The 24,071-nt window shown below is 36.9% G+C and overlaps 2 protein-coding genes, 1 long non-coding RNA gene and 1 other non-coding gene across 10 annotated transcripts; 2 read left to right on the top strand and 2 right to left on the bottom strand.

The window, feature by feature from the left end:
• Nucleotides 1-8,515: 8,515 nt before the first annotated feature.
• Nucleotides 8,516-8,588, bottom strand: TRNAR-CCU (transfer RNA arginine (anticodon CCU)). Its single transcript has one exon. It is a non-coding gene; the product is annotated as a tRNA-Arg (tRNA).
• A 107-nt stretch (nucleotides 8,589-8,695) lies between these two features.
• Nucleotides 8,696-12,970, top strand: LOC104246705 (uncharacterized). Of its 4 annotated transcripts, none has more exons than XM_009802581.2 (6): nucleotides 8,696-8,927; nucleotides 9,206-9,358; nucleotides 10,795-11,056; nucleotides 11,974-12,061; nucleotides 12,366-12,432; nucleotides 12,516-12,970. In XM_009802581.2, the coding sequence occupies exons 3-6, from the start codon at nucleotides 10,819-10,821 to the stop codon at nucleotides 12,567-12,569; spliced, it is 447 nt and encodes a 148-aa protein (XP_009800883.1). In that variant the 5' UTR covers nucleotides 8,696-8,927; nucleotides 9,206-9,358; nucleotides 10,795-10,818; the 3' UTR covers nucleotides 12,570-12,970. The 4 variants fall into 4 exon arrangements, with proteins under 4 accessions (XP_009800883.1, XP_009800882.1, XP_070003731.1 ...); XM_009802580.2 differs by having other exon boundaries at nucleotides 8,746-8,927; nucleotides 10,800-11,056; XM_070147630.1 differs by lacking the exon at nucleotides 9,206-9,358 and having other exon boundaries at nucleotides 8,787-8,927; nucleotides 10,800-11,056.
• Nucleotides 12,971-15,340: 2,370 nt separating this feature from the next.
• LOC104246703 (uncharacterized) lies at nucleotides 15,341-16,223 on the top strand. Its single transcript, XR_716028.2, has 2 exons — nucleotides 15,341-15,583; nucleotides 15,891-16,223. It is a non-coding gene; the product is annotated as an uncharacterized lncRNA (long non-coding RNA).
• Nucleotides 16,224-17,460: 1,237 nt separating this feature from the next.
• On the bottom strand, nucleotides 17,461-23,420 carry LOC104246702 (protein WVD2-like 5). 4 transcript variants are annotated; one of them, XM_009802577.2, is made up of 9 exons: nucleotides 23,011-23,420; nucleotides 22,037-22,325; nucleotides 21,683-21,955; nucleotides 21,477-21,541; nucleotides 21,258-21,329; nucleotides 21,040-21,142; nucleotides 20,868-20,939; nucleotides 20,651-20,761; nucleotides 17,461-18,417 (listed from the first exon to the last, which is right to left on the bottom strand). In XM_009802577.2, exons 2-9 carry the CDS (start codon nucleotides 22,289-22,291, stop codon nucleotides 17,938-17,940), a joined length of 1,431 nt encoding a protein of 476 aa, XP_009800879.1. In that variant the 5' UTR covers nucleotides 22,292-22,325; nucleotides 23,011-23,420; the 3' UTR covers nucleotides 17,461-17,937. The 4 variants fall into 4 exon arrangements, with proteins under 4 accessions (XP_009800879.1, XP_009800881.1, XP_009800880.1 ...); XM_009802579.2 differs by having other exon boundaries at nucleotides 21,477-21,538; XM_009802578.2 differs by having other exon boundaries at nucleotides 22,037-22,294; nucleotides 23,011-23,227.
• Between the last annotated feature and the right edge of the window lie 651 nt (nucleotides 23,421-24,071).

The raw sequence follows: 24,071 nt of genomic DNA, 5'->3' as shown, positions 1-24,071 counted from the left end.
ACCATTACAGGTAGACACGCATGATGACTACAGAAGCGGATGCTGCAGTATATGTTGAAAAAAGGGTTCATCATCAACGTGACAGTCTCTTTAAGTTATGTCTTTTCATCCAAAGTGTCACACCTTTTTCTGAACGATACAACTCCACAAGCCAAAGGTTGTCGCTATTTCAGAACCGATCTCTCATCATAAATAAATCAACATCACAACCATTCTCTTCCAAATTCAAAATCTCTTCTTTGTCTTCTCTCTTCTCAAATCCACAATCCTTCGAGTACAAGCTTACCATGTCTAAAAATCAAGCAACCTCCAGTGTGCCTGACAATACTGTGATTGAGTCCTCACCAGTCAGCATTCTACCGGTGAACTCCTGACCCAACACAATCACTAGTCCAAACCTTAAATCAGAGTCTCATCCACACTCAACTCCTTCTACTACCCACTCCGATTCTGTTTCTTATCTGATCAAGTTTGAGAATGTTTGTCCTCCTCCAGTCTCACCAGTCAAACAGAGTAAAAAGGGTGGACAGGGTAAATAAGGGAACCTTGTTCAGGAATTATCAACTCTCACCATGTTTGGGCACTCGAGTGAAGAACCAGTGATTAGTCAAGAGGAGATTGAGACAACCATGACGGTCCGCGATTCTACAGGTATCACTCTTCCCTCTGCTGAAATTTCCATGAAACCACAAGAAAGAGAAGGTATAGAAAATATGATTTCCATTGCTTCAGAAGGGGTTGTTGTAGAGGAAGGTGGATGAGTGTCTGAGTTTAGGGGGAAGAGCCTCAGCCCACAGAAGATTGGGGAGCACTCGTTTTCTTTTTGAACAATCTACTCAAGATGACACTACTGGGTCCCAAGTGATGAACCTAATCCCTCCACGGAGGATCCAAGTCAAGGGTCATCTCCCTAGGGTAGTGTTCATCCTGCTCCTTCTCCCCACTTCTATGATGAGCCTCTGAATATGGTGGTGCCTAAGAGAAATTCTAATAGTGAAGAATACATAGATGATTTGGCATATGTTAGTTTTATCAAGGCTAGGAGTAAGCCAGTTGCAGCTCCAGAGTCAACCCCTAAGCGACCCATTACTCGGTTGCAGCAAAAGGAGGCTATGGAGTCTACTCTCAAGAAGAGTCAAAGGAGCAAGAGAAAGAGAAGGCTGGTAAAGGATGGAAAAGTTGTGCATGAAAAAGTCGTCCTTGTGGTAAATGTGGATGAGGAAGCTGAAGAGGAACCTAGTTCCTTAACCCACAAGTTCTCGAAGTAGAAGCACTCTCACTCTCAATCTATAAGGCACACTTTTACAAATGCTGAAGGTCCTTCCAAGAGTGCTAATGCTGCTTCCTGTGAAAAGTTGGTGAAAATTCTGGTGACAAGACACTAAAAGAGAGTGGTGACAAGTCTGATGATGAAGAAGTGGAAAAATCTGGCGAACTTATGCAGAAAAAGTCAGTGGAGAAGGAAAAGTCTGTTCGCAAGTCAGTAAAAAGAAAAATGGATGATGATGAGGAACCTGGTTACACCAAGAAAGCAAAAGTTAGTGAGCCTCTAAGTTTTGAGAAAAGGAAGTTGAGAAATCAGAAAGTACTGTGGGGCCGCACATTTGTCTCTGACATTCTAGAACTTGCTAGGATGAGACAATTAGTGGACATTTGTGATTCTCAACAATGGACAAATTTGTTTATAAATGAGGTTCCTAAAGTGTATGAGGAGGAGGTACGGAGTTTCTATACCAACCTCTTCACAATAGAGGGTGATCAAATCTGTTTGTTGATAAATGGGGTGGACATAAATGGACTCTGCCTTATTGGGGTCAATTCTAGGTGTTCCTACCGAAGGACTGTCGTCTGCTCAGGGTTCCTGCACATCAAACTTCAGAAATACCACTGTTAAGGACAAGGCAATACAACATGGGGAACAAGTGCATAAGAAGGCACTCCTTCCATCATATCAGTTGCATGGTTAACAAAGTATTGCTTCCCTGTACTGAGAGAAGATCTGTTGCATCCAAAGCTGACATGTTCCTTATGGAAGCCTTGGTAATTTTACCTCCATCAATTTGCCTACCATAATGATTGAGTATATGCAGGAGGTAAAAAACCTTAAGGATGGGAATTCTGGACTACCTTATGGTTTTCTTATCACAAAGGTCTTTGAGTTCTTCAAAGTACCTCTGGGACGGAAAAATGGGGCACTAAAAAGCAATCCTTTTTAGAAACTACTCTTGAGGAGTGTGAGTGCATTGACAAGGTCGGAGGAGTTGGAAGCACTTCCACTATCTCTCAACTGATAAATGCTCAGAACAATACCACAAAGGAGATCCGGAAGTTGAAGGCTAGGAACGCAATTCTTGAGAGTCAGCTCAGTCAGTTACAAGAGGCACATGGTTCTAATAGTTCTCATAGCTCAGAAGTTGCACGCCTAACAAAGGAAAATGTTGAACTCAGGAAACAAGTGGAGGACCTAAAAGAAAGACTACTCAATAAGCAAATATCCGCGAATGCTCGCATGGATCTTGTCCTCCAAACCCTTGCTGCCTCTTCCAAGCCCCCTTCCTCCAGTGTCCCCTAAAGAATGTCCCCTCAGTGTCTAGTTTCCAGTGTCCATCTTCTTAAGTTGTTTTTGGTGATGTTTTTCTTTATTTGTGGCAATTATTTTTTGTTAGTTTTAAACTATGGATGATAACAATGATTCTGCTCCCGCCTGTAAAAGTCCAAATCTGGTTAATGGAAGTAATTTCCTTTTTGTTGTTTATATTGCTGCTCTTTTGTTTTTGTTTTCTATCATGTTGTGTGCACACACGTGGCATGAGTTAACTATGCTAGACTTCTTTATAATACTTACTTGTTATATGATTTTTATGTTTCCAAAAGGGGAAAGATTAATTTAATAATAAAGAGCATAAACGAATAATAATCTGAAGGGGGACAAATACAGATTCAGGGGGAACTCATTCGGGGGAACTCATAGAGGTTCAGGTACTGATTAAGGGAGAATGCAAAGTTTCAAGGAGAAACTTAAGATCCTTCTGGTTTACAGTCTGGTTCTATGTGGTTATTTCTGGGATTTTCAATTATGAGTTTGTCGTCATCAAAAAGAGGGAAATTGATAGGTTACAAGTACTTTGTTCATAAGTACTTTGCTTTATATTTTGATGATCTAATAAACTTACTATCCAGAACCAGATAAGGAACCTGTTACACATTCACAAGACCTTAGGATCTCAAGGTTCTAGGTTGGGATTCAACATAGGTTATGATTCAACTCTACAACTTTATGTTATGATTCTCCAGCTGGAAAGTTGCTGCCTGCACACACTACAGTGCATGAACAGTGCTGCAGTCAACTTTTCAGGGAAGAATTTTTACCTACCTTGCTCACATCATTGTAAATGGTGTCATATATATATATATATATATATATATATATATATATATATATATATATATATATATATAATCAAGGAAGGTAAAACATATTTACTTGAACTTTTCATAAGCTCATTCACGTGACTATCCAACAAGAAAGTTTCAAGTGCTTCAAGAACAAAGAACAAATCAACTATGGACCAGTTCCTATATCAAGTCATTATATGTCCTTTGTTGAGTTGTAACTTTGTCATAGTTCTTCAATTGTAATTCCTATCTAGCTTGTTTAGAAATATTCTATAGGAACCCCTTTGTAAACCTTAAAACTGAGTGTTTGAGTCTTGGCTAAAGTTATCCATGTTGTAAAGTCTTTGTAATAGAGTTATTACAAAGTGGCTTGTAATAGAGTATTACAAGTTAATAAGGATTAAGAGGTTAATTCCTAGGTTGCATAGGTTGCAATCTAAAAGTTGCTCAGTAGTGAAGTTGAAATCCTACAAGAGTAGGTCGTGGTTTTTAATCCCGTTGAGCTGGAAATTTTCCACGTAAAATTCCTCTTCTCATTTATTTACTGTTGTGTGTGTGCGTGTACTGTTAAATCTGATAGAGAATCTGGTTCTATATAGAGTTTGGTGGACCCTTATATTCTAACGTCTATTAATAACAGTTCTCTTGCTTATGGGATCATATAACTTGTAAGATTTTGCAATTTTTGCATATCCAACAAAAATGCATTTAATACTTTTATCATCAAATTTTCTTCGAAGCTCAGTGGGAACACAAGCATAAGAAATAGAACCAAAAACTTTGAGATGATCAATTTTGGGAGCTTTTCCATACCAGAGTTCATATGGCGTCTTTTCTCTATTTGTTGTTGATGTCGTTCTATTGAAATCGTACACCGTTGTTGCTACAGCTTTAGCCCAAAACCCTTTTGGCAATTTTGCTTGGTTGACTAAACTCCTGGCTGCTTCGACAAAGGTTTAATGTTTAGGTTTCACCATACCATTTTGTTGTAGTGTGTATCTCACAGCATACTATCTTTTAATTCTATGCTCCAAGCAAGAATTTCCGAACTCTATTGAAAGGAACTCTTCTCCTTGATCTGTCCTTAATGCCTGTATTTGGAGCCCCATCTGATTTTCTAATTCTAGCTTGAACTTTCTGAACATCTCATACGCTTTACTTTTTGTAAAGAAAATATACCCATTGCATCATTGAGAAATCATCAATGAGTAAAAGAAAATACATGCTTCCATTAAGAGACTCTATGTACATTGGTCCACATAAATCTGCGTGAACCAAAGCGAGAGCTCTTGTTACTCTAAGTGATTTTCCTTTCTCAAACTTCTCCCGACGTTGCTTTCCAGCAATGCAGGCTTCACATAATCTGGTTCTTGGTGTGAAACTAGGCAATCCTTCAATAGCTTTGATATCACTCATATGCTTCAACTCATCATAGTTTAAATGAAAAAATCTCTTATGTTATAATGTTGATTTTTTTGTAGCAGAAATATAAAAATAGGAACTTAAAGTCATAAAACTCATTGGAAATATCTTGTTCGATGTCATCGAGCAACTAAACATTCTGCTGCCAAATTTGTTAAAAATTTGACAAACTCCTCCTTCAAAAAGTATGTTATAACCAGATTGCATCATTTGTCCCAAGCTTAGTAGATTTTGTCGTCCTTTAGGAATCTCCACTTTGATAATGTCGATGCCAATGGGAATGATTGTGATGTTATATCCTAGCGTAATCACCGTCTTCTTTCTTTCATCTAGCTCATGAAACAACTGCTTGTTGCCAGTTATGTGGTTGTTGCATCCATTGTCAAGATGCCACACATCCTGTGTTGCTTCTATAGTTCCTGTGAAGCAAGTAAAAAAGATTTTTTTCTTTTATTTCACTTGTTTCTTCTTGGAAGTTTGCTACATCTCCCTTCTCTCTACAATTTTTCGTCAAATGTCCATACTTATGACATTTGTAACATTGGCGCTCTTCTTTGAACCACCAGTCTTCTTCTGCATGATTCTTCTTTTTGCAGAAATTGCATTCAAGATACTCTATTTTCTGTTCACTTTGCTTATGATAGGATTGTCCATGTCCTCTTCCTCTACCACGAGATCCTCTTTCCTTTCCTCGGTTGCTTGCAACACCTTTTTCTCGTCCATTAACATTCAACCTCATTTGAAATGCTTGTTCCATACTGCTTTGGCCTTCAAACTTTTTCAATCTATGCTCATGGGATAAAAGTGATCCCATTAAGTCATGATTTGAATATTCACTTGGATCTTTTGACTCTTCAATTGCTGTCATAACTAAGTCAAATTTTGCCAGTAAATCTCTTAAAAAATTTTCGACAACTTATATGCCCTACGTTGGTTCACAATGGTCTGGGCATGACTGGAAAATCAACAAACTTCTCTGTGTTCTTCATTGTGAGATTTTCAAAATCTCATCTCAAGGGTTGAACTTTGACAACAATGGCTTGGTTCGATCCTTGGAACTCCTTTTGCAACATGTTCCATGCTTCCTTGGATGTCTTTGCACCCATGATTCGAGGGAACATACTGTCATTTACGCATTGTTGAATCATTGACAAGGCTTTTCATCTTTTTTTATCTTCTCCTTCAGCTATGTACGTTGAGTTTCTGTTAGTCTATCTGCCTCTTCATAAGTGGCGTAACCATTCTGAACTACCTCCCACAAGTCGTAGGATCCAAGCATTGTCTTCATCTTGATAAACCAAAAAGGATAGTTGTCTCCTTTAAGAACTGGAATGGTTGTTGGTAGGTCACGCATTTTGGAATTTCTAGAATTGAGATGAGGAAACAAATCGTGGTAGTCAACTGGCTCTGATACCACTAATAAAATTAAATCAGTAAAACTTACAAAGTCTAAAAATAAAATTTATGGAGCTTAAAAGTCTTCCTACAAATGATATTACTGATAGTTTAAATAAAACAAAGTCTCAATAACTTCTACCTAACCTTTAGGAAGTGAATAAATGTGGGGATAATAGAAACACAAACAAACTAAGTGGATATCTACAACTAACTCCACTATCTTAAATAGAAATAACTACTTCCTAAATATAAGGCTACTTAGCTTCAGTTGCTTCCTTAATGCCACGTACTGAGATCACATTAATACACTTCACCGATACATCCTCCTTTTGGGTTATACATCTTTTGGTGATGCAGTGATTGTGAAGCAACTTGAAGTCAAGAAGAAGAAAACGAGCAGTGAGTTTGAAAAGGTTCATTGTATGCTAGATGTGTCTTTGGATTAAAAAGATTTATAAAAATAAATTTATACTCCTTTACTATGCATGTAATTACATAACGTTTGAGATTAAGTCCTTGTGACTTTCATAATCATGTGAGTGCCACTTTGAATTAGTTAATGGAGCTATATTTTTCGCTAGAGGATGAAGATGGTCAGGGAGAGGACATAATATGAGAATTAGCGGGGAAGTCATGTGAGTGGCACATTTTTTGGTTTAAGTCGTTAATTTCTTAACAAAGAATAACAAATGGACGATTCTTGCCATCTTTAGAAATATTTTAGGGATATTTTTTCTGTTTATTGTGTAGCACAAGGATTTTGTTTAAATTTGATGTATTGTTGAGGGATGTTTTAGGCCAAAAACTCGGTGCAGTTTCATTTGTTTTTTCCAACGATTTTTATTATATTTAAGGGAGGAAAAGGACAATATGGACAAAAATATTACTATATAGGTGTGATTCGATCATTCACCATATAATAAAAGGTGATGGGCTTACTAGGAGTAGCACTCTCGATATGGAGACAAATGGACTTATATGTTTTGGATAACCAGCATATGCTGTGAAAAATAAAAGATTAATTAAGCATAAACATCAAAGTATTCAAGGAGATAACTTTCTTAAGCTTCGAATATAAGATCTTCATGAAAAATGTTTGACACTAGCCTGAATAACAATCTGATAAACTATATTCGTATCCAACATTGTCTTTGCTTAAACAATTTGAGAAAGATGAGGCATTTTTCGGCTATGATTTTGTGACACCATAATCGTAAAGGGTATATATGTGATATCCTAGGCGAATTCTACATCGAGAAAATACGGGAGAGATGCTGGATATATAAGTAAATAGGTCTTAGGCTTTAGTGACGAGTTTTAAAGTCATGCGTGCCTAGGTGTATGTGATACCTAGGCGTAAAAGGGAGGTGTATGTGACACCCTAGGGGTTGTATGTAACACCCCTAGCCTGAATGTTTGAGACTATCCTGAATAACAATCTGATAAACTATATTCGTATCCAACATTGTCTTTGCTTAAACAATTTGAGAAAGATGAGTAGCCTGAATGTTTGAGACTAGCCTGAATAACAATCTGATAAACTATATTCGTATCCAACATTGTCTTTGCTTAAACAATTTGAGAAAGATGAGGCATTTTTTGGCTATGATTTTGTGACACCCTAATCGTAAGGGAGATGTATGTGATATCCTAGGCGAATTCTACATCGAGAAAATATGGGAGAGATGCTGGATATATAAGTAAATAAGTCTTCGGCCTTAGTGACGAGTTTTAAAGTCATGCGTGCCTAGGTGTATGTGATACCTAGGCGTAAAAGGGAGGTGTATTTGACACCTTAGGGGTTGTATGTAACACAACCTCAAATAAACTATCGTGAATAACAATCTGATAAACTATATTCGTATCCAACATTGTCTTTGCTTAAACAATTTGAGAAAGATGAGTAGCCTGAATGTTTGAGACTAGCCTGAATAACAATTTGATAAACTATATTCGTATCCAACATTGTCTTTGCTTAAACAATTTGAGAAAGATAAGACATTTTTCGGCTATGATTTTGTGACACCCTAATTTTTCGGCTATGATTTTGTGACACTCTAATCGTAAGGGGGATGCATGTGATATTCTTAGGCTAATTCTACATCGAGAAAAAAATGAGAGAGATGCTGGATATATAAGTAAATAAGTCTTAGGCCTTAGTGACGAGTTTTAAAGTCAGTGCCTAGGTGTATGTGATACCTAGGCGTAAAAGGGAGTCTTAGGGGTTGTATGTAACACTTGGTCCAATTAGTTGGTTAACCGAAAAGCAATTGGAGAAAAAGGATATAAAACCAACGGATGCGCCAGATAGGGGTCGAACCTACGACTTTCTGCTTAGGAAACAGACGCTCTATCCACTGAGCTACAGGCGCTTTGTGTTCTCACAAAGCTAGAAAATTATATTCTAATTTATTAGAAAAAGACCACCAGGCCCACAACCCATACCTTTACCCGGCACCATTGGCCACACCAGCAGCTCAGCACGACTGTTCCTTTTCTTCACTGTTTCCGTGTCTCCAATTTTTGACTGACAATTAATATATCTACAAATCAAGGACACAAGGGACAGAGAAATAGAGGGAGGAGAAAAAACCCATCGAGAATTTCACTTTTCTTTCGTTTTTCAGCGTTTATTTATTGACCCAAAGATCAAGACTTGCAGAACGGGCAAGAAAATCACATCCCATAACCTGTTTGGCAATTTTCCACAGGTTTGAATTCCAAAAATTCCCTTCCTTCTTTATTTCAAAAGAAATTAACATGACTTAATAGTAATAAAAAGAAGAAGAAAAAAAAGACAACTTTTTGTTGCTTTTTAGTTTTCTGCATTGTCGGCAGTTTGAGAGACTTATATGTTGTGTAGGATACAGAGGATTTATCCAATATCTGAATAGAGCAGAATGAATACAAGGGATTCATATAGTCGGCCTTAACTGATTTGATTAGGGAAAGTTTTGATTTTTGCGCTTATTTTGAGCTTCTACTGCAGGTAGGGGATGTGTTTTCTTTCCTTATTGGAGGTCCAAAGGTTGATATAAGCTTTGAGAAAAACCTATTTGTTTATTTTGCCGGATTATTGCTTGTAAATGCAACTTTGTAGATCAGTTGCATCTTGGATATCCCGTATCTTGGCTTGCATGGGGTGAGTAACTCGATTCTTTCCCTATGTGTCTTTCTGAACTATAATTTATTGAACACTCCGCCACTCGGGGATGTTTTCTGTCTTCTTTTTCTATTTCTATCTTTATTGCTGTATAATATTGGCCTGAGATAAACTTAATTGGAGCAAAGTGCGACCCCAACTTGAGTTTGGGATTGAGGAGTAATAGTAGTTGTTATTTTGTATTTGCTTCTGCGGATAGGGATGTAGTAGTATGGCACATGTGGCCATACTATTGCCTTCAGCTTGAACCATATATATGAGGTGTGTGTGAAAGTTTATGTGAATATTTTGCTAAGATTGTAACTACAGTCATAAGGTAGTAATGAATATAGTATGTTCTCATTGAATTAAAATCCTAGATTTGCCTTTAGGCGCGGATGATCTGTTTACTCTGGGAAGAAAAAGGGAAAGTTTTGTTATTCTTGAAATTAAAGAAAATGAGACAGGGCTAAGCAAACTTATGTAAATTGCAGCTCTTGGCTTTTATTTGGTGATTTGGAATCTTTTACTTGCTTAGAGGCTAAGCAAGTGCATAAAACAGAAATGAGCTGGTTCCTTTATTTTCATGCTTTGCCTGTTATGATAAGGTGTTTCTTGCTTGAAGGACGCATTCTGCATGTAATATTTTTTTTAGCTACTTATTAAAAAAATTGTCTTGTTGAGCTACAGCGTGAAAAGCTTTCATCTAGCCATGTATAATAGGTGTTATTCATGGATTCATAGTTTTGGTATTTTGGAGAATATTTTCGAGTCCTTATTGGTTTGGTGATGGAAAAGTTGAAGAAATAATGCAGAGCTCTTGTAATGTAAGAGTTTACTTTTGTCCGATGTCTTATATTTGGTGCAGGATAGTAATTTGTGCTGAAACTATAAGTAATCACTTTTGAGATCAATACCTAGAATTTATTAACTACTCCTATTAACTTTGTAGCTTGTAAATGCATTTAGTTATCAGTTTTCTTAGATCCTTTGTTGTTCTTGATACCTGGATTTTGAAGTTTCAATGTTTGTGACTGTTTGTGGGACCATAGATTCCCGTATTTTGATTTGTGTATGCCACTACTCTTTGGTGACTTGATTAATGATAGCCGATGGTTTGTTCATGCCCATCTGCAGCTTACATCTGTAACATGGCCCTATTAGGGCCTTACTAGGTTGTCCATGGATTTATAGCTGAATCAACTATTGTCAGTTGCTTTCTGTAGTCGCCACGGCACATCAGGTGTCCTTTCTAAAAGGTTGCAGAACAATGCATGGGCCATGGGCCATGCTTTGACACAGTTTATGTTTCCCTGAGCACTTGGTAGTTCTGAAATGGGTTCCAAACTTAGAATGTTGAATTTAGTTGGAGCTATGCTATCAAAGTTTTTTGCTCCACTAATCAATTTCAATGGTTATAAACCTGGTTGCAACAGAGCAGAAGTTGTCTTGGATGCTGTATGAAATCTCCCCATGTTGTTTCAGCGGATAGGCCATCCAAGAGACTGAAAGTTCCAAGCCAACGGTTGAGGAAAGCTAATTTAAGAGACGACTTTTGGAGCAGTAGTGCGGGCGAGATGGAGAATAGCACATTTCCTTCGCAGAGAAGTATCACATCAATTAGCACTTCAAATCCACCCCTTGATCCTCACAGTAACTCTGGCACCACGAACAACACTTCAGAATTTGTAAATCATGGCAAGTGCATCTTTTTATCTCCTTTTGTTTTGATACGAATTCCCCTAATTGTTTACCAGTAGCGACTAATCCTGCATGGGAATCAGTGACGTCTCATTATTATACGCAAATACAGAGGCAAAAATCATGACGACAATTTGGAAGAGTAGATAACCCTTGGCAGGGTACTTTCATGGGATTGCTACCGAAAAAGTTAAAAAATATCTGATAGTACATTTCTTGACTTGACTTGCTAATAAGGGGAACTCCTGAACTTTGACCCACCTAGCGACCCCAACTGCTTCAATTTCTTTTTGTCATGCCAAACTGCCTCAATGGAAAGGGCAGCCCGATGCACAAAGCATCTCGCACTCACACAGGGTCCGGGGAAGGGCCGCACCCCTAGGGATGTGATGTGGACAGCCTACCCTAATGCAAGCATTATTGATTGCTTCCACGGCTCGAATTGTGACCTATAGGTCACACGGAGACAATTTTATCGTTGCTCCAAAGCTCCTTCAAGCTGCCTCAATGAATGGGCCAAAAAATGGCTTCGTATTGGGGTTTTCTTGCAAATGTTCATATTTCTTCACCTTTTTTCTATTGGTTGACCCAAAATGTCATAAACACTTGATGCACGTGAAATTAGCTCAATGTGTGTGTGTTTTTTTTTTTAAAAATTTTAAAAGGGGGGAGGGGATCTTAGTTAGCTTTCATTTTTCTAGAAATGACTAATTTACTTATGGGCCAAAAAAAAGGACTTGTGGGCTTTGCAGAAATTCCATTATTTGAGGCATAGACTGGAGAGAGCATAACTAAGCTTCTAAAGCATGTTCTTGTGCTGTTCCGTTAATCTTTGCTCAGCTTAATAAGTTTAATACTCTGATACTCTCTGTATTTTCATTATGTATCACTGAATTAAACATTGCCTGGAGCAGGTCTACTTCTTTGGAATCAAACAAGGCAACAGTGGTGTGGAAGTAAAACATCACAGAAGCGTGCTTCAGTTCGAGAACCCAAATTAGGGTATGTGTTTTCACAAATTTGGAAGTCTAAGCATGAAGACCCTTTGACTAAAAGGAAAAAATAACAAAGGAAAGAAAGAAAATGAATTAGGCCCCTACAGGCCATTATTTGAAACTTCAAGTCTTTAGGTTTAGTAGTTTCTGCTGGTAACTATTTTCAAGGGGTTCTCTTATTCATCCTGAAACAATTTGGTTTTGAATTAGTGGTATCCTGCTACTAATTTCAACTATTGCACATTATACTGTATTAGTTAACAGTACATATACATTTTTAACAAGTCTATTCTACCATCATAAAATTGCAGTTTTGATACAAGTTACGAAACTTTACTAGGGACCAATAAGCGTTTCCCTCAACCAATTCCTCTGTCGGTTAGTAATCAAATTAGCTTAATAGTTTTTGTTTCCGTATTCCTCATAGCTAGTTGCTGACTGTTCTGCATTTTAATTATCAGGAAATGGTAGACTTTCTTGTCGATGTCTGGGAACAAGAGGGGCTTTATGATTAAACAGCTGCATATTCATCATTCTCAACCGGCTGGATTTGTGTTTTGCAAGTTTTGAAGAAGCCAGAATCCAAAAACAAATTCAAACAGCCATGTGTAATTACAGCATCTGTGTTGAGAAGAAAAACGCAACTTTTGTTACCAAATGTGCCCCCATTTCGACATGTTATCATCTAAAAAAAAGTCCCTTTTCGGCTAATTTATAGATATTAGTCAGGGTAAAGGTCAAGCACAATGAGCGTTGGCTGATTTAGATACATTGAAGGGTAGAGAATTGAATCTCTATTCATAAATATAAAGTGTTTTTATAGATGCTTGTACCTCATTATTTCTTTATTGTTTCATCTAGTGAGGCCTGTGAGTACATCCTCAGTTCTGATGTAATATCTTTTTCTTCTTTCTTATTTTGGAAATGCTTTCCATTTTCTTGCAGTTAGGAGAAGATTAAAGATTAAACATATGCTTCTTTAATATAGAAACATGCAAGTTCATGATCCAAACTGATGAAAATAAGGATGCAAGTTGAGAAATGTATATATGGGGAAATTGAGACAGCACAGAATGTCCAGGTGATTCCATAATTCAGAGTAACTTAAGCTTTCTTTTTCACCTTAAAAAGGTGCATTTAGGACGATCTACTACCGTTGGCTGACAGATTCAAACATCAATGTTTTAACGAAGGTATAGCTCCACGTACTAAACATCAGCGACATTTCTATTCCTGTCCTTTCAGATAATGGAATAATGGATTGGTTGTTTTTGCCAAAGCTTCAGTCTCACTTGAGAACCTTCAGTTAGAGGAATGCCTCGGGTTTACCCAGGCTGGGTTTTTTGGTATACTTTTGAACTGTGGTAAAAAGCTGAAGGCTCTTTCCTGGTGAACTGCTTTGGCGTGAAAGACGCAACCAATAGATGTCCATTGGCGGTTTCTTGAAACTCACTGCAATCTTTGGCTATTAGAAACTGCCCTGGAGTAGGGAATGCTATCATTTCCCTAGTAGGTAGACTGTATCCCAAACTAACTCATCTGGAGCTGAGTGGGTTCCCTCCCTCTTGTTCTGAGCTGTTTGGTAGAGGTGAATTTAAGCGGCCGTGTCAATGTTACGGACAAATCAGTTCCGGCCATAGCTGAGCCGCATGGGGAAACTCTGGAATCTTTGATCATAGATGGTTGCGGTCACAGGGGCGTATCAAGTGGAAAGGCTATGGGTTCACTTTTCGCTCATACCCTGTATTTTTGCCTAAAAATCATTAAATATTTATAAATAATAAATTTTGAACATATTAAATTAGATGAGATATGGTAGAATTGCGAATCTGAACCCATAAAGTTCAAATTCTGAATCTGCTCTCTTGTTGCGTACATGTTACTTATGCAACCTTGGTAGTAATTTCAAACCCTTGTTGATTGCTGGAGTGTGTAATCACCAATTCAGGGATTGCAATTTTAGCCAGTGCTGCACAGCAAATCGATTAGCAAATTGTGCTACAAGAGAAGCTTTCTTTCACAATATCATGTTTACTTTTAGTTGTACCGAGTCTCCACGATGTTCAATATCTCTGTTTGTGATGGTTTGGTTATGTCCGGCTCTTAGAATCATTTTAACGTTGCTTCTAGCACTTGTGTGGCTTTATGTCTTGCGTTCGTGGACTTTGGCTGTGTCATTTTTACCAAGCTCTAGTTTTGCAGGCCTCTCTTTTCCATGACGCAACCTATGTATTCATGTCTTTTTGTTATAATAAAGTAAATGGAATAATTAAAAAAGGTAATCTGATGTATAATTTCTGGCAGTGTGCACATAATGTATAATTGTATATCTACTTATCTAGTAGCTTAGCTCTCTCCCCATTTTGTATTTGCCCGCTATTATTCGGCCGGCTCTAACCTTAGGCCCCGAATTTTGCGGCCCCATTTTTAAAAATAAATAAATATTTTTATAGGCATTTCCCAATATTATCAAGTGAAAGAATTATTAGAAGAAACCGATTATTAAAATTATTAATATTTGCATCTCAAAATCTAGAAAAATAGACCTTAAATAAATTATACTCCATATGATAACTTTTTTTTAAAAATTTAGGCCTCACATTAAAGTTTGTTTGAGCTGCCCCGAGCGATATACGTTTTTTTTCTTCAATACCATTAAATCATGGACAATTTTGTCATTTCGCTCTAAATCAACTTGGTTTTCATCGTACAAAATAGTAGCTACTAAATTTGGTTACATGTCAATCGTACAAAAGATTAGTTACTGTGGATTATCACCGTATTTAATTTATATCCACTGTCAGCGTACTAAATATTGTTCACTGTCAGTGTCTGAAATTTTTATACTGTCGGTACAATTTAGTCTATTGTGGATGGTTATGTCTTATTTTTCAAATTAATGTCACTTTTCATGAGTAATTTTATTTAAAATAATATGATATTACAAAGAATTTTTACACGGTATATAATTTAAAGACGTACCCACCAGTGGTCGATGTAGTGTAGTATTACCGGGTTCAACTGAACTCATAACTTTTGACGCGGAGTAAAAATTTATGTGTAAAAATTCATTAAAATTAAAAAAACAGTAAATATGAACCCATAACTTCTAAGGGACTCAATGCTAAAAACTTTAAAAGTTAAACCCATAAGGGTTAAATCGTAAATACCCACAGTGCGACAGAGGGACAGAATTTAATTTCTGAACAACCAGTAGTACTAGCATATATTATATGCGACACAGAAATGAGCTTTATATTTAACAGACAAATGTCATCAGATCGAGACCAGCCATGTACTACTATCCCAATGTATTAAAATGATAGCCTTATATGCATGAGGCTGCTAATAAAAGGTGAGGCAGTTTCTTCTTCTTCTTCTTTATTTAAAGATTCAATAGTCTGCAAAATACAGATGATCATGTCTTCATTCAGCAAGCGTGCAAGTTATGATCATGAGCTGAGCCTTGTATTTATTGTTGGTGGATTCTTGATCATCTTTGCCCTTCTTTTTCTTCTACCTATTACAGGTCAGTACGTAGTATTAGTGTAGCAAAATGACACCTTCTATTAACTTACCCCTCTTTTATATATCACGCGTTCGAGCCGTGGAAGCAGCCACTAATGTTTGCGTCAGGTTAGGCTGTCTACATCACATCCCTTGTGGTGCAGCCCTTTCCGGACCTTGCGTGAACGCAGGATGCCTTATGCACCGGGCTACCTTCCTTTTAACGTCTCTTAAATAAAAATCAAGGATGAAAACTATTTTTCCATGTAGACATATGGTTTAATTTTCTAAAGTTTCTTTCTATTTTTCACCTGTATTCAACGTGACAGATGCAGTGAAGGTAGGATCAAAGCAACCAAAGTGCGAGGGAAAATGCTTGAATTGCACACCTTGCACCCCTACCCTAATAGCTCCCATTCATCAAGCCAAACAAGACTACGGCTATTATTTACTTGCATGGAAATGCAAATGTGGAAATAAGCTTTTCCATCCTTGAGTTGATTACTTGATCAATTTAACCTCTTTTTGAATATTAGTTTTTTTTGTTTATTTTTACAAACCAATAAAAGTCCGCGTGTAATGTAGTAATATGGCTGTTGGGAGGGTTTATGATTTAAATTTGATGAGTTCAATCTTGAATAAAAAAATCATTTTCTCACCTATATTAATATTATGTATATTCCTACTATCACCTTGCATTTCTAACCATGAACTGTTTATAGGTAGAATCTACAGAATATTAACGTGGTAGCCTATGGTTAGGCGAGTTGAGACTTGTTATTTCATGGCCGAATGGATGCTGCCTTTATGGAGTAAAATTGAAAACATACAATTAGACAGATGACAAGGGAAAAGAAAAAGAGAGGGAAGGTGATTTTGACAATTTTCTTTTTCCTTTTTTTCTTCTTCTCTATTTAGTACTCATCAAGTGGGTACTTGCTTAGGTTATGCGAACATCTTTTATTAAACATAAGTTTCATAAATTGTGCTCAATTATTGAAAACCTAAGCAATTTTAGAATAGTATTTATCCCTTTCTTTGACAGGATTGCATCAAAATAATAGAGATGATTATACTGAACTCCTGAATGTGGACAGGCATACAGCTCCAATTTAGATTTTGACTCTTCCAGCCATTTAGTAATAGCTCCAACAATAAGCAACTTGTTGTAGGCTGTAGCTATTCAATAAAGTCCAATCATTTTTATCTATGTCAACCAATCCCATTCAACTATATGCTATGGATAACATCCGCCATACAGATTAAAAGGGACAGCTTACCAATTCTCTAGGGGGAAGAGATCCACAATTGTGGTTCCTGCGGTAAGGAATACTATTTTTCCTTTTAATTAAAACAGTGTCTGTTCCAGCTTAAGCATATCTCGACGATTTTACTAAATATATGCTGCCTCCCACCAAAACAAACTCTGTCCACCAAATTTAGCAAGGGCATTGTTATCAAAAGCAAAAAGCGCAAAAAAAACTCTAAAATACATTGGGACTTTTAAGCGCAAAGCAGAAATAAAGCATGGACTTTAATGAAGAAAGACGCAAATGGAGAAAAAAATACAAATATATATGTGTAGCCAAGACTAATAATTATAAGCACAAATAACAAATATATGAATAAAGAAATTGAATATTTTGTTTTACAATAAAGTGAAATATCAATTATTTAAGTTCGCCTCTTCAGGATTACGTTCATTGGCAAAGAAAAGTATGCCTTAGAACCTTGATGACAAGGCTAAAGCGTCCACTAAGTGATTTGAAGCGCTCAAAATGTTTTAAGACTCGCTTTAGGGCCTAAGCGCGCTTTAAGCATGTTATTGACAACACTGAGCAAGGGAGAAAAAAAGGTAGATGTAGTAAAATTTCATAATACCTAAACAGAGCTAAAATATCATGTAAGGTATATGTAATTTATAAATACGCCTCGATAAACAACAACAATCATTTGGTTCAGGAGAGCAGTTTCAACAGTCAGTACATGACCAAACTGTGCCAAGGTTTATACAACTGAGAAGTACTTGGATAATCGACTACTAGAACAGACAAAATTCTTAAGGATTTCTGGCTACTCAACATTAGGTAACAGAAGCTTATCTGATGATAATTAGCTTAAAGGAATTGCTCAAACTGTAACCTTATAATGCTGCAAGCAACCTGCAATTCTAATGACCACAATCTTGAAAGAAGACAGAACACTAGAAGCTCGACCTTGCTGCTGACTATAGACAAAATGGCGATGCTGCATAGTACAATAATCCAGTGCATTCATTTCTCAAGTAAACCAAATCTTATTCATACCTTTTGCAATACTTTAAGCAAAGAGGGAATGAAGATTGCTCCATCAATATATATATTCAACTTGTTGCTTTTAGTGCTCGACTGAAACGTGTTCCTCCATCTGATTAGGCTCTATTTGAGCTTCAACTACAGTCTCTGGCTGGCTTGATTCAACAGTTGATACAACCTCACACTCTTGAACATCTGCTTCACGTTCAGTAATTTGCTCGAGTTGGTTGTTTGGTTGAGAAGCAACTTCACCCATCTCTTTGGGTAAAGCATTCTGCAGAGATTTAGCTTCAGTTGATTTCTTGGATAAGCTAGATTTGCGAATAGAAGGCTTTCTTGTTTCATTGGATAAGTTGGTTTTCTCAGATGGCAGCTTTGGAAGTGACTTCCTTTGAGGCTTCTTAAAATTGAGAGGAGAATGCCCTTTGACGGGATCATTTTGAGATGCATTTTCGTCCAAGCTTAACCTACTTGGGCGCATGACACTCTCGTTGTTTCCTTCTTTGGTGGGAGAGCTCTTTCTCCTCCCAAGTTTGGGGGATTTAGCTCTTGTTGGTGGAATCTAACAACATAAGAAGGTGTTAGAGAAACACCACATAACTTGTAGATTTCAAAATAAACAGGAGGAATAAATTACTTCAGGAGAAACATCAGGTGTACACATACGAAACTAGTTAGAAAAGAATAAAGCAAATATTAGGAAATTTCTTTAGCTGAAAGCACGACATGTCTTTAGAGTTAATATTTCAAGGAAAAAAATAAATAAGAATGACTGGAGTCTGCATTATATTAAGCCATGAACAACCAGCATCCTAGCATGACTAGCAAAAGTAAGGCAGCAAACTCGGGTTAAGCTAGATAAGCCTAGAATACTTGATGGTACTTGAGATTATCACAACAAAGAGGTTCTAGCATTCACTCTGTTGTCCAAATCAATCTTGTGAATACCCACACAGCCACACTACATCTCCGTGATGTGCAAACCAAAATCCTGCTTGGGATATCACTTATTTTAGTTTTGTCAACTTGGGTAATCTGATAGCTACACCGAATAACTTCTTTCTTTTCTTTCAGAGGTAACAATGATCTTTTAGTATCTTCAGAGTAAGATCCCTGGAGTTGAATCCTTATAAAAAAGATGAGTTGGATTTTCTGATCTTTTATGAATATCCAGACTAATAGAGCTTCTAAAAAGCATAGTGACTAAGAAACAGATAAATGTCATTACAGCAAATTCTAACCGGAATAATATTTCATGTAATTATCCTTGTTCTGTGTTACATAAATCCTTCATTTATCTCGAGTACTGACATTTGTAAGGGTATTCGTACAGTTTATCAAAATACACTTAGTATTGGCAAAAAACTGCACTGACAACACAACTGGATACATAACCCTAAGCAAGTGCATGAACAGAACTTGGTATATTTATATATGTATAGATAACAAATTTACATGCACACAATTAATAGGGTCAGATGCATATACCTGAGTTTCCCTTCAGTACAGATAAATTTTGCTTAACATCACAACAGAACAATGACAACAACTACTCAATTTCAAACAAGTTAGGTCAGCTAACATTGCAGAAATGCCACAAAACTTTTGCTTAACATTGCAGAAAGAGAAAATCTTTGACACCCAATAGAAGCATTTCTGTGGTACTATCTAGTTGCCCAACTCCATTTCTTTGCCAACTGAATAGTGTAGGGAGCTCCTAAATCTTCTTATGCCACCAACTTAAGAAAGCTAGCTTTCACCATAGGCTTGCCTACTTGACTCTTCTTTGAAATTTCCTAACCTTAAGTTAAATAGATGGAGGCACTCCAACTTACAGTTGTTATGGTGATTAAGGATGTGCGTAGTAGAGTTTATAGCACAAAAGGCGAGTGTTTAAATTAAGTAATTGGCCGCAAAAAGAAAATTTATCTAGTCTAAGATTTACTGAATCAGACGCAATGCCAACAACCATGGGTGTGCTCTTCACAGTTCACTAAATATCATGCATCAATAACCACTTCTTTTTTCTTGATCATACTAAGCACTTATGATATCATTAGAAATGGTGATGAAGTCCCACTGGCTCTATCCCAATAAAGTCAATCATCACATAAATGTATCAAGAGAAATGTGCCATTTGTGGTCTAAAAGTCAAGTAACTGAACTCTCAACTCCACCAAGCTATATCCAGCTTATCCGTTGATAGCTAAGGCTTTCTTTTAGGAGCTCCGTAGTGTTGAAAAAATATATATAAATGTATCAAGGGCAATGCGCCATTAGTGGTCTAAAAGTCAAGACACTGAACTCCCGGCCCAACCAAGCTATATCAGCTAAAACATTTGATAGCTAAGGGTTTCTTTACAGATCTCAGTAGTAGTGCAATTTCTTTCTATGTAGTTCGTCGCATTCTGACAGAGCATGCAGTTTAAATGTCTAAGTTGAAAGTGTTCAAAAGATCAGCTAAAGGATTAACTTGAACCTAACTCTTTTACTACTTTCTAGAGCTTCACAAGAACAAAAGTTAAGTTGTGCTCCACATTACCTGATACGAAATATATTACTTAATTTTTAACGTATCATAACACATTTTCAGGATAAAGCAAAATGAAAATAATGAGATATTATTACACGAAGCTAAAATATCAACTACATGGAGCTTAAAAGGAACGGTAACAAAGTCATTTTGAGCTAAAGAACCACTAAATATTCAACATACTATGTTTAAGAACAGCAAAAGGTGTTTCATACTATAGAATATATATTTCTCGGCATAGTGACATATAGCACAAAATTACCTTCTTCAACTCCACCTTTGGAGGAGCAGGTTCCTGATAAAAGCTTGGCATAGGAGTTGCTTTAAATTTTAAGCTCTTCCTTAGCATTTTGATCTCAGCTTCCTGAGTTTCCTGTTAGAGAAATGAAAGAAAATAAATGGGAACGCTACAAGATAACCCTCTATAACAAGAAATGTTCTACGCCTACTAGATTCCAAAGCAGAAAAAGTCACAACACCTTAGTCTTGGCTTGCAGATTACTCTTCTCAACTTCCTTTGCATGTATTTTTTCTTCAAGCTTGGAGTAAAACTGTCCAAATGCCACAAATTAATTTTTCTTTAGTTGACTTCACGGTGGAAGGCAAGCAAGCATGTATTATAAGCGCCAGCAACACAAGCATAGAGCTAACCTCTTTCCTTTTCTCAGCTCTTTCATCACACTTGAAATTGATATCGTAGGTTGGAAGACTACCTACTTTGCGAGTTTTGGCATCTGATGCACCAGTAGGACTACTATGAAGTAATTAAGGATAAACTGAAAGATTTTTCATCCTTTGACGCTAATATAAAAAGAACTCCATAGCAAAGGAGTAAAGAGAAAGAAAAAGTACAAACTCATTTAGGATACGAAGATAACTCCGCACTTCCATCAGCTTTATTAGGGGGCACTTTCTTCAAAGGCTTCAGTTTTGTTGTTTCCCTGCAGTAACGAAATTATAGTTCACAACCTTACTGGGGAAAAAGTTATCCATAAATAAGCAACAAGGGACTTTGGCATCTTGCAAAAATGTTTCGGCTCCATGCAACAGGTACGGAACTACAAGAGCAAATGAGCAATAGGACATACTTAAGGCCTTCAGAGTGGGCAGCACTTGGAGAAGCTGATGCTACTTCAGCATGGCCTGGTTGCTGCTAGAAGACAGCAAAAAAGGAATATGATATTGATAACAATAAACAGAAGCAGATGAAGCTGCAATATTGAAATTCAGATTGTGGTTACTCTGGACTGTATGTCTATAACTGTACACCATAAATTAGACCTAAAATGGTTACCTTAGCACGATTAACATTTAGATGAGCCAATGTAGGTTTTGAATAGTACTCAGTAGTTTTCTTGTCACTGAATGATTTACTCTTTGCATCAGTGGAAGATGGCTGTTTCGGACGCGATTTGGAAGCGAGGGTACCATTTGATGCATCTTTTCCATCTTTACTTTTCTTGGCTGCGCCATTTTTAGGGCTTGAATTCTTAGTGTTCCTTGCCCTTCCTGGAGCCTTTCGCTCTTTACTGTTCTTCGCCTCATCAGATTCTTTTGCTTCATGTTCCTGTAAGTAAATAAGCGATTACATAACTGTGGTGTCAAAATGTCCTGAGTAAGTTTAAAAAGAATGGAACAAACCCCTTACCTCGGAACTGACACCAGAATTGCTTTCTGCAGTTGTCATAGCTTCACGACTGACCTCTTGGACAGAAGAGTCAACTGTTTCACTATCATTCAATACCGCAGTACTCTGGAAACTCCTCTCTAGTTCTTCAGTACTGGAACTTGCATGAGGCATCCCGTTTGGTATGCCAGCAACAACTTCAGGAAGTTGGTGAGCTCCATTTCCAAAGCCCAACCCGTTTCCAGAAACAGCTATGTTATTGACAACATCCATCATGCTCTATAATGTTTCAAAATTTGCAACCACAATTCTACAAGTCAAAATCACAAACAGAAAATGCCTCGTGAATGGAGATTACACAAGCAGAAAACGGAGGTTTTTAAAGTATAACCAAACCCCAGTAGTAGGATCTAAGCAAATACAGTCTCATGCTCGAAAAAACAACCAATCCAGCAGAAAACCAATTGTATATAAAAGGATAAAGAAAGCAATGCTACAACTACAAAAAAACTCAACTGTGAAAATTCAAGTGCCATAACACTACAAACTCTCATCTATGACAAAGACTACCTTCTATTATTTCAACCGCTTTGGTCTTTAAACAAACTAACAACACACAAATAAAACCTCAGGCTTTTCTTTATAATATACCTTACTGGCTCTCTCAGTAAGCAAGACAAATACTATTCATCAACAATGAGTCAATCCCAAATTACAAAGAACTCAAAAACCAAATCCAAGTACTGTACCAGTAGACGACAAAATAAGTAGACCGACACACTAACTCTACTAGATCTCAAAACCCAGATAAAAAGATCCAATCTTTTTGTCATTCCAAGATTCAATGCTGCAAATCCAAACCCCAAAAACCCACAACCCATTTTCACAGTGCTAATCCCCACAAGATGCTCATAATGTACCAACATATATAAACATATACTTGAATACAAAGCACAACAAATGCGGTTTGCTACTGAATGCTAGTATAAACTTACCTAAACAACCATAAAAGGATCACAAGTCCATTAAATCCAAGGGATCTGATAGAATCTTGGGAAACAAAGTGAAACACCTGCTAAACAAACAAGAATCTGAAACTTGTAGTAACAATTTATGAAAATGCAACTGCTCTAAAGATGGTTTTATTTTGTTTTTCTTGAATTTTGGAAGTGAAAAGTTGTGAACTTTGAAAAGGGGTTGCTCTATTTCTTCAGATTATGACTTCGTTTCAACTCAAAAAATAGAGAGGGGGGACGGTTTCTGCTCTCGCGTGTGTGGGTGTGTGTTGGGGGGGAGGGGGGTTTCAATATAATTTAGTTTCTTCTATGTATGTGACAGAAGTATTAAAACCTATATTCCAGGTCATTGTCTGATAAGAGAGAGAGAGAACACCCACTTTAAGGATAGGGAGATACAGTTTACATATGCGGTTACTGTAATCATAGGGACATCTCAATAAGTCTGCCTTACCTGCCTATATCAAAGGCTGACAATTAAAATATTATTCTTTTTTTAAAAGTTTGATTTGCTTCATTTTCCCTTGTCTTCGGATGCATATTCATTTTATATCCAGAAGGACAGCTAGGTAAACCAAAGTCACAATTTTAATTAGGACAGCTAGGCAAACTAAAGACACAATTTGAACGAGTAAAAATATAGGATAATACATACGTTCCTTTTATTTTCATCCATTTTTCAACTACACACTTAACTTCATGAGGACCTTCAATTTTTTTCGTTTTTCACATACATCTATAGTAATATTTAAGCATGACTATTACTAATTATATTTCAACTTCAATATATCACCTAAAAATGTTTTAATAATGATTTCGTGTAAATGTAGATAAATATTTCTTTGTTATTTCACTACAATGTTATGTACTTGTGTCTTGTGATCTTCCTAGCTATCGCTACCGTCATGGTGCTCCTTTTCCCTATACCTATAAATAAAATGAAACTTTCACGTGCCGTGTTAATTCTCCAATTAGTACTTACATTGCGTCAGGAGTCGGCCTCGTAATGGATCCGGCCAAAGTATGAAGACGAGGTGTCA

This window comes from Nicotiana sylvestris, chromosome 6 (assembly GCF_000393655.2).
Source record: "Nicotiana sylvestris chromosome 6, ASM39365v2, whole genome shotgun sequence".
In the NCBI taxonomy this organism is placed as follows: domain Eukaryota; kingdom Viridiplantae; phylum Streptophyta; class Magnoliopsida; order Solanales; family Solanaceae; genus Nicotiana; species Nicotiana sylvestris.
The sequence above is the reverse complement of the archived record's forward strand: the minus strand, read 5'-3'. Positions and strand labels throughout refer to the sequence as shown.

Excerpts from the sequence above, each read along its gene's own strand:
- LOC104246705 (XM_009802580.2), top strand. The coding sequence starts at position 9,303 with ATGCAACTTTGTAGATCAGTTGCATCTTGGATATCCCGTATCTTGGCT. Across the intron at positions 9,359-10,799 it reads CGTATCTTGGCTTGCATGGG|AAGTTGTCTTGGATGCTGTA; the intron begins GTGAGTAACTCG and ends GCAACAGAGCAG. Across the intron at positions 12,062-12,365 it reads GTTCGAGAACCCAAATTAGG|TTTTGATACAAGTTACGAAA; the intron begins GTATGTGTTTTC and ends ATAAAATTGCAG.
- LOC104246702 (XM_009802577.2), bottom strand. The coding sequence starts at position 22,291 with ATGATGGATGTTGTCAATAACATAGCTGTTTCTGGAAACGGGTTGGGC. Across the intron at positions 21,330-21,476 it reads GCCCACTCTGAAGGCCTTAA|GGAAACAACAAAACTGAAGC; the intron begins GTATGTCCTATT and ends TCGTTACTGCAG. Across the intron at positions 18,418-20,650 it reads CAAAGGTGGAGTTGAAGAAG|ATTCCACCAACAAGAGCTAA; the intron begins GTAATTTTGTGC and ends TTATGTTGTTAG.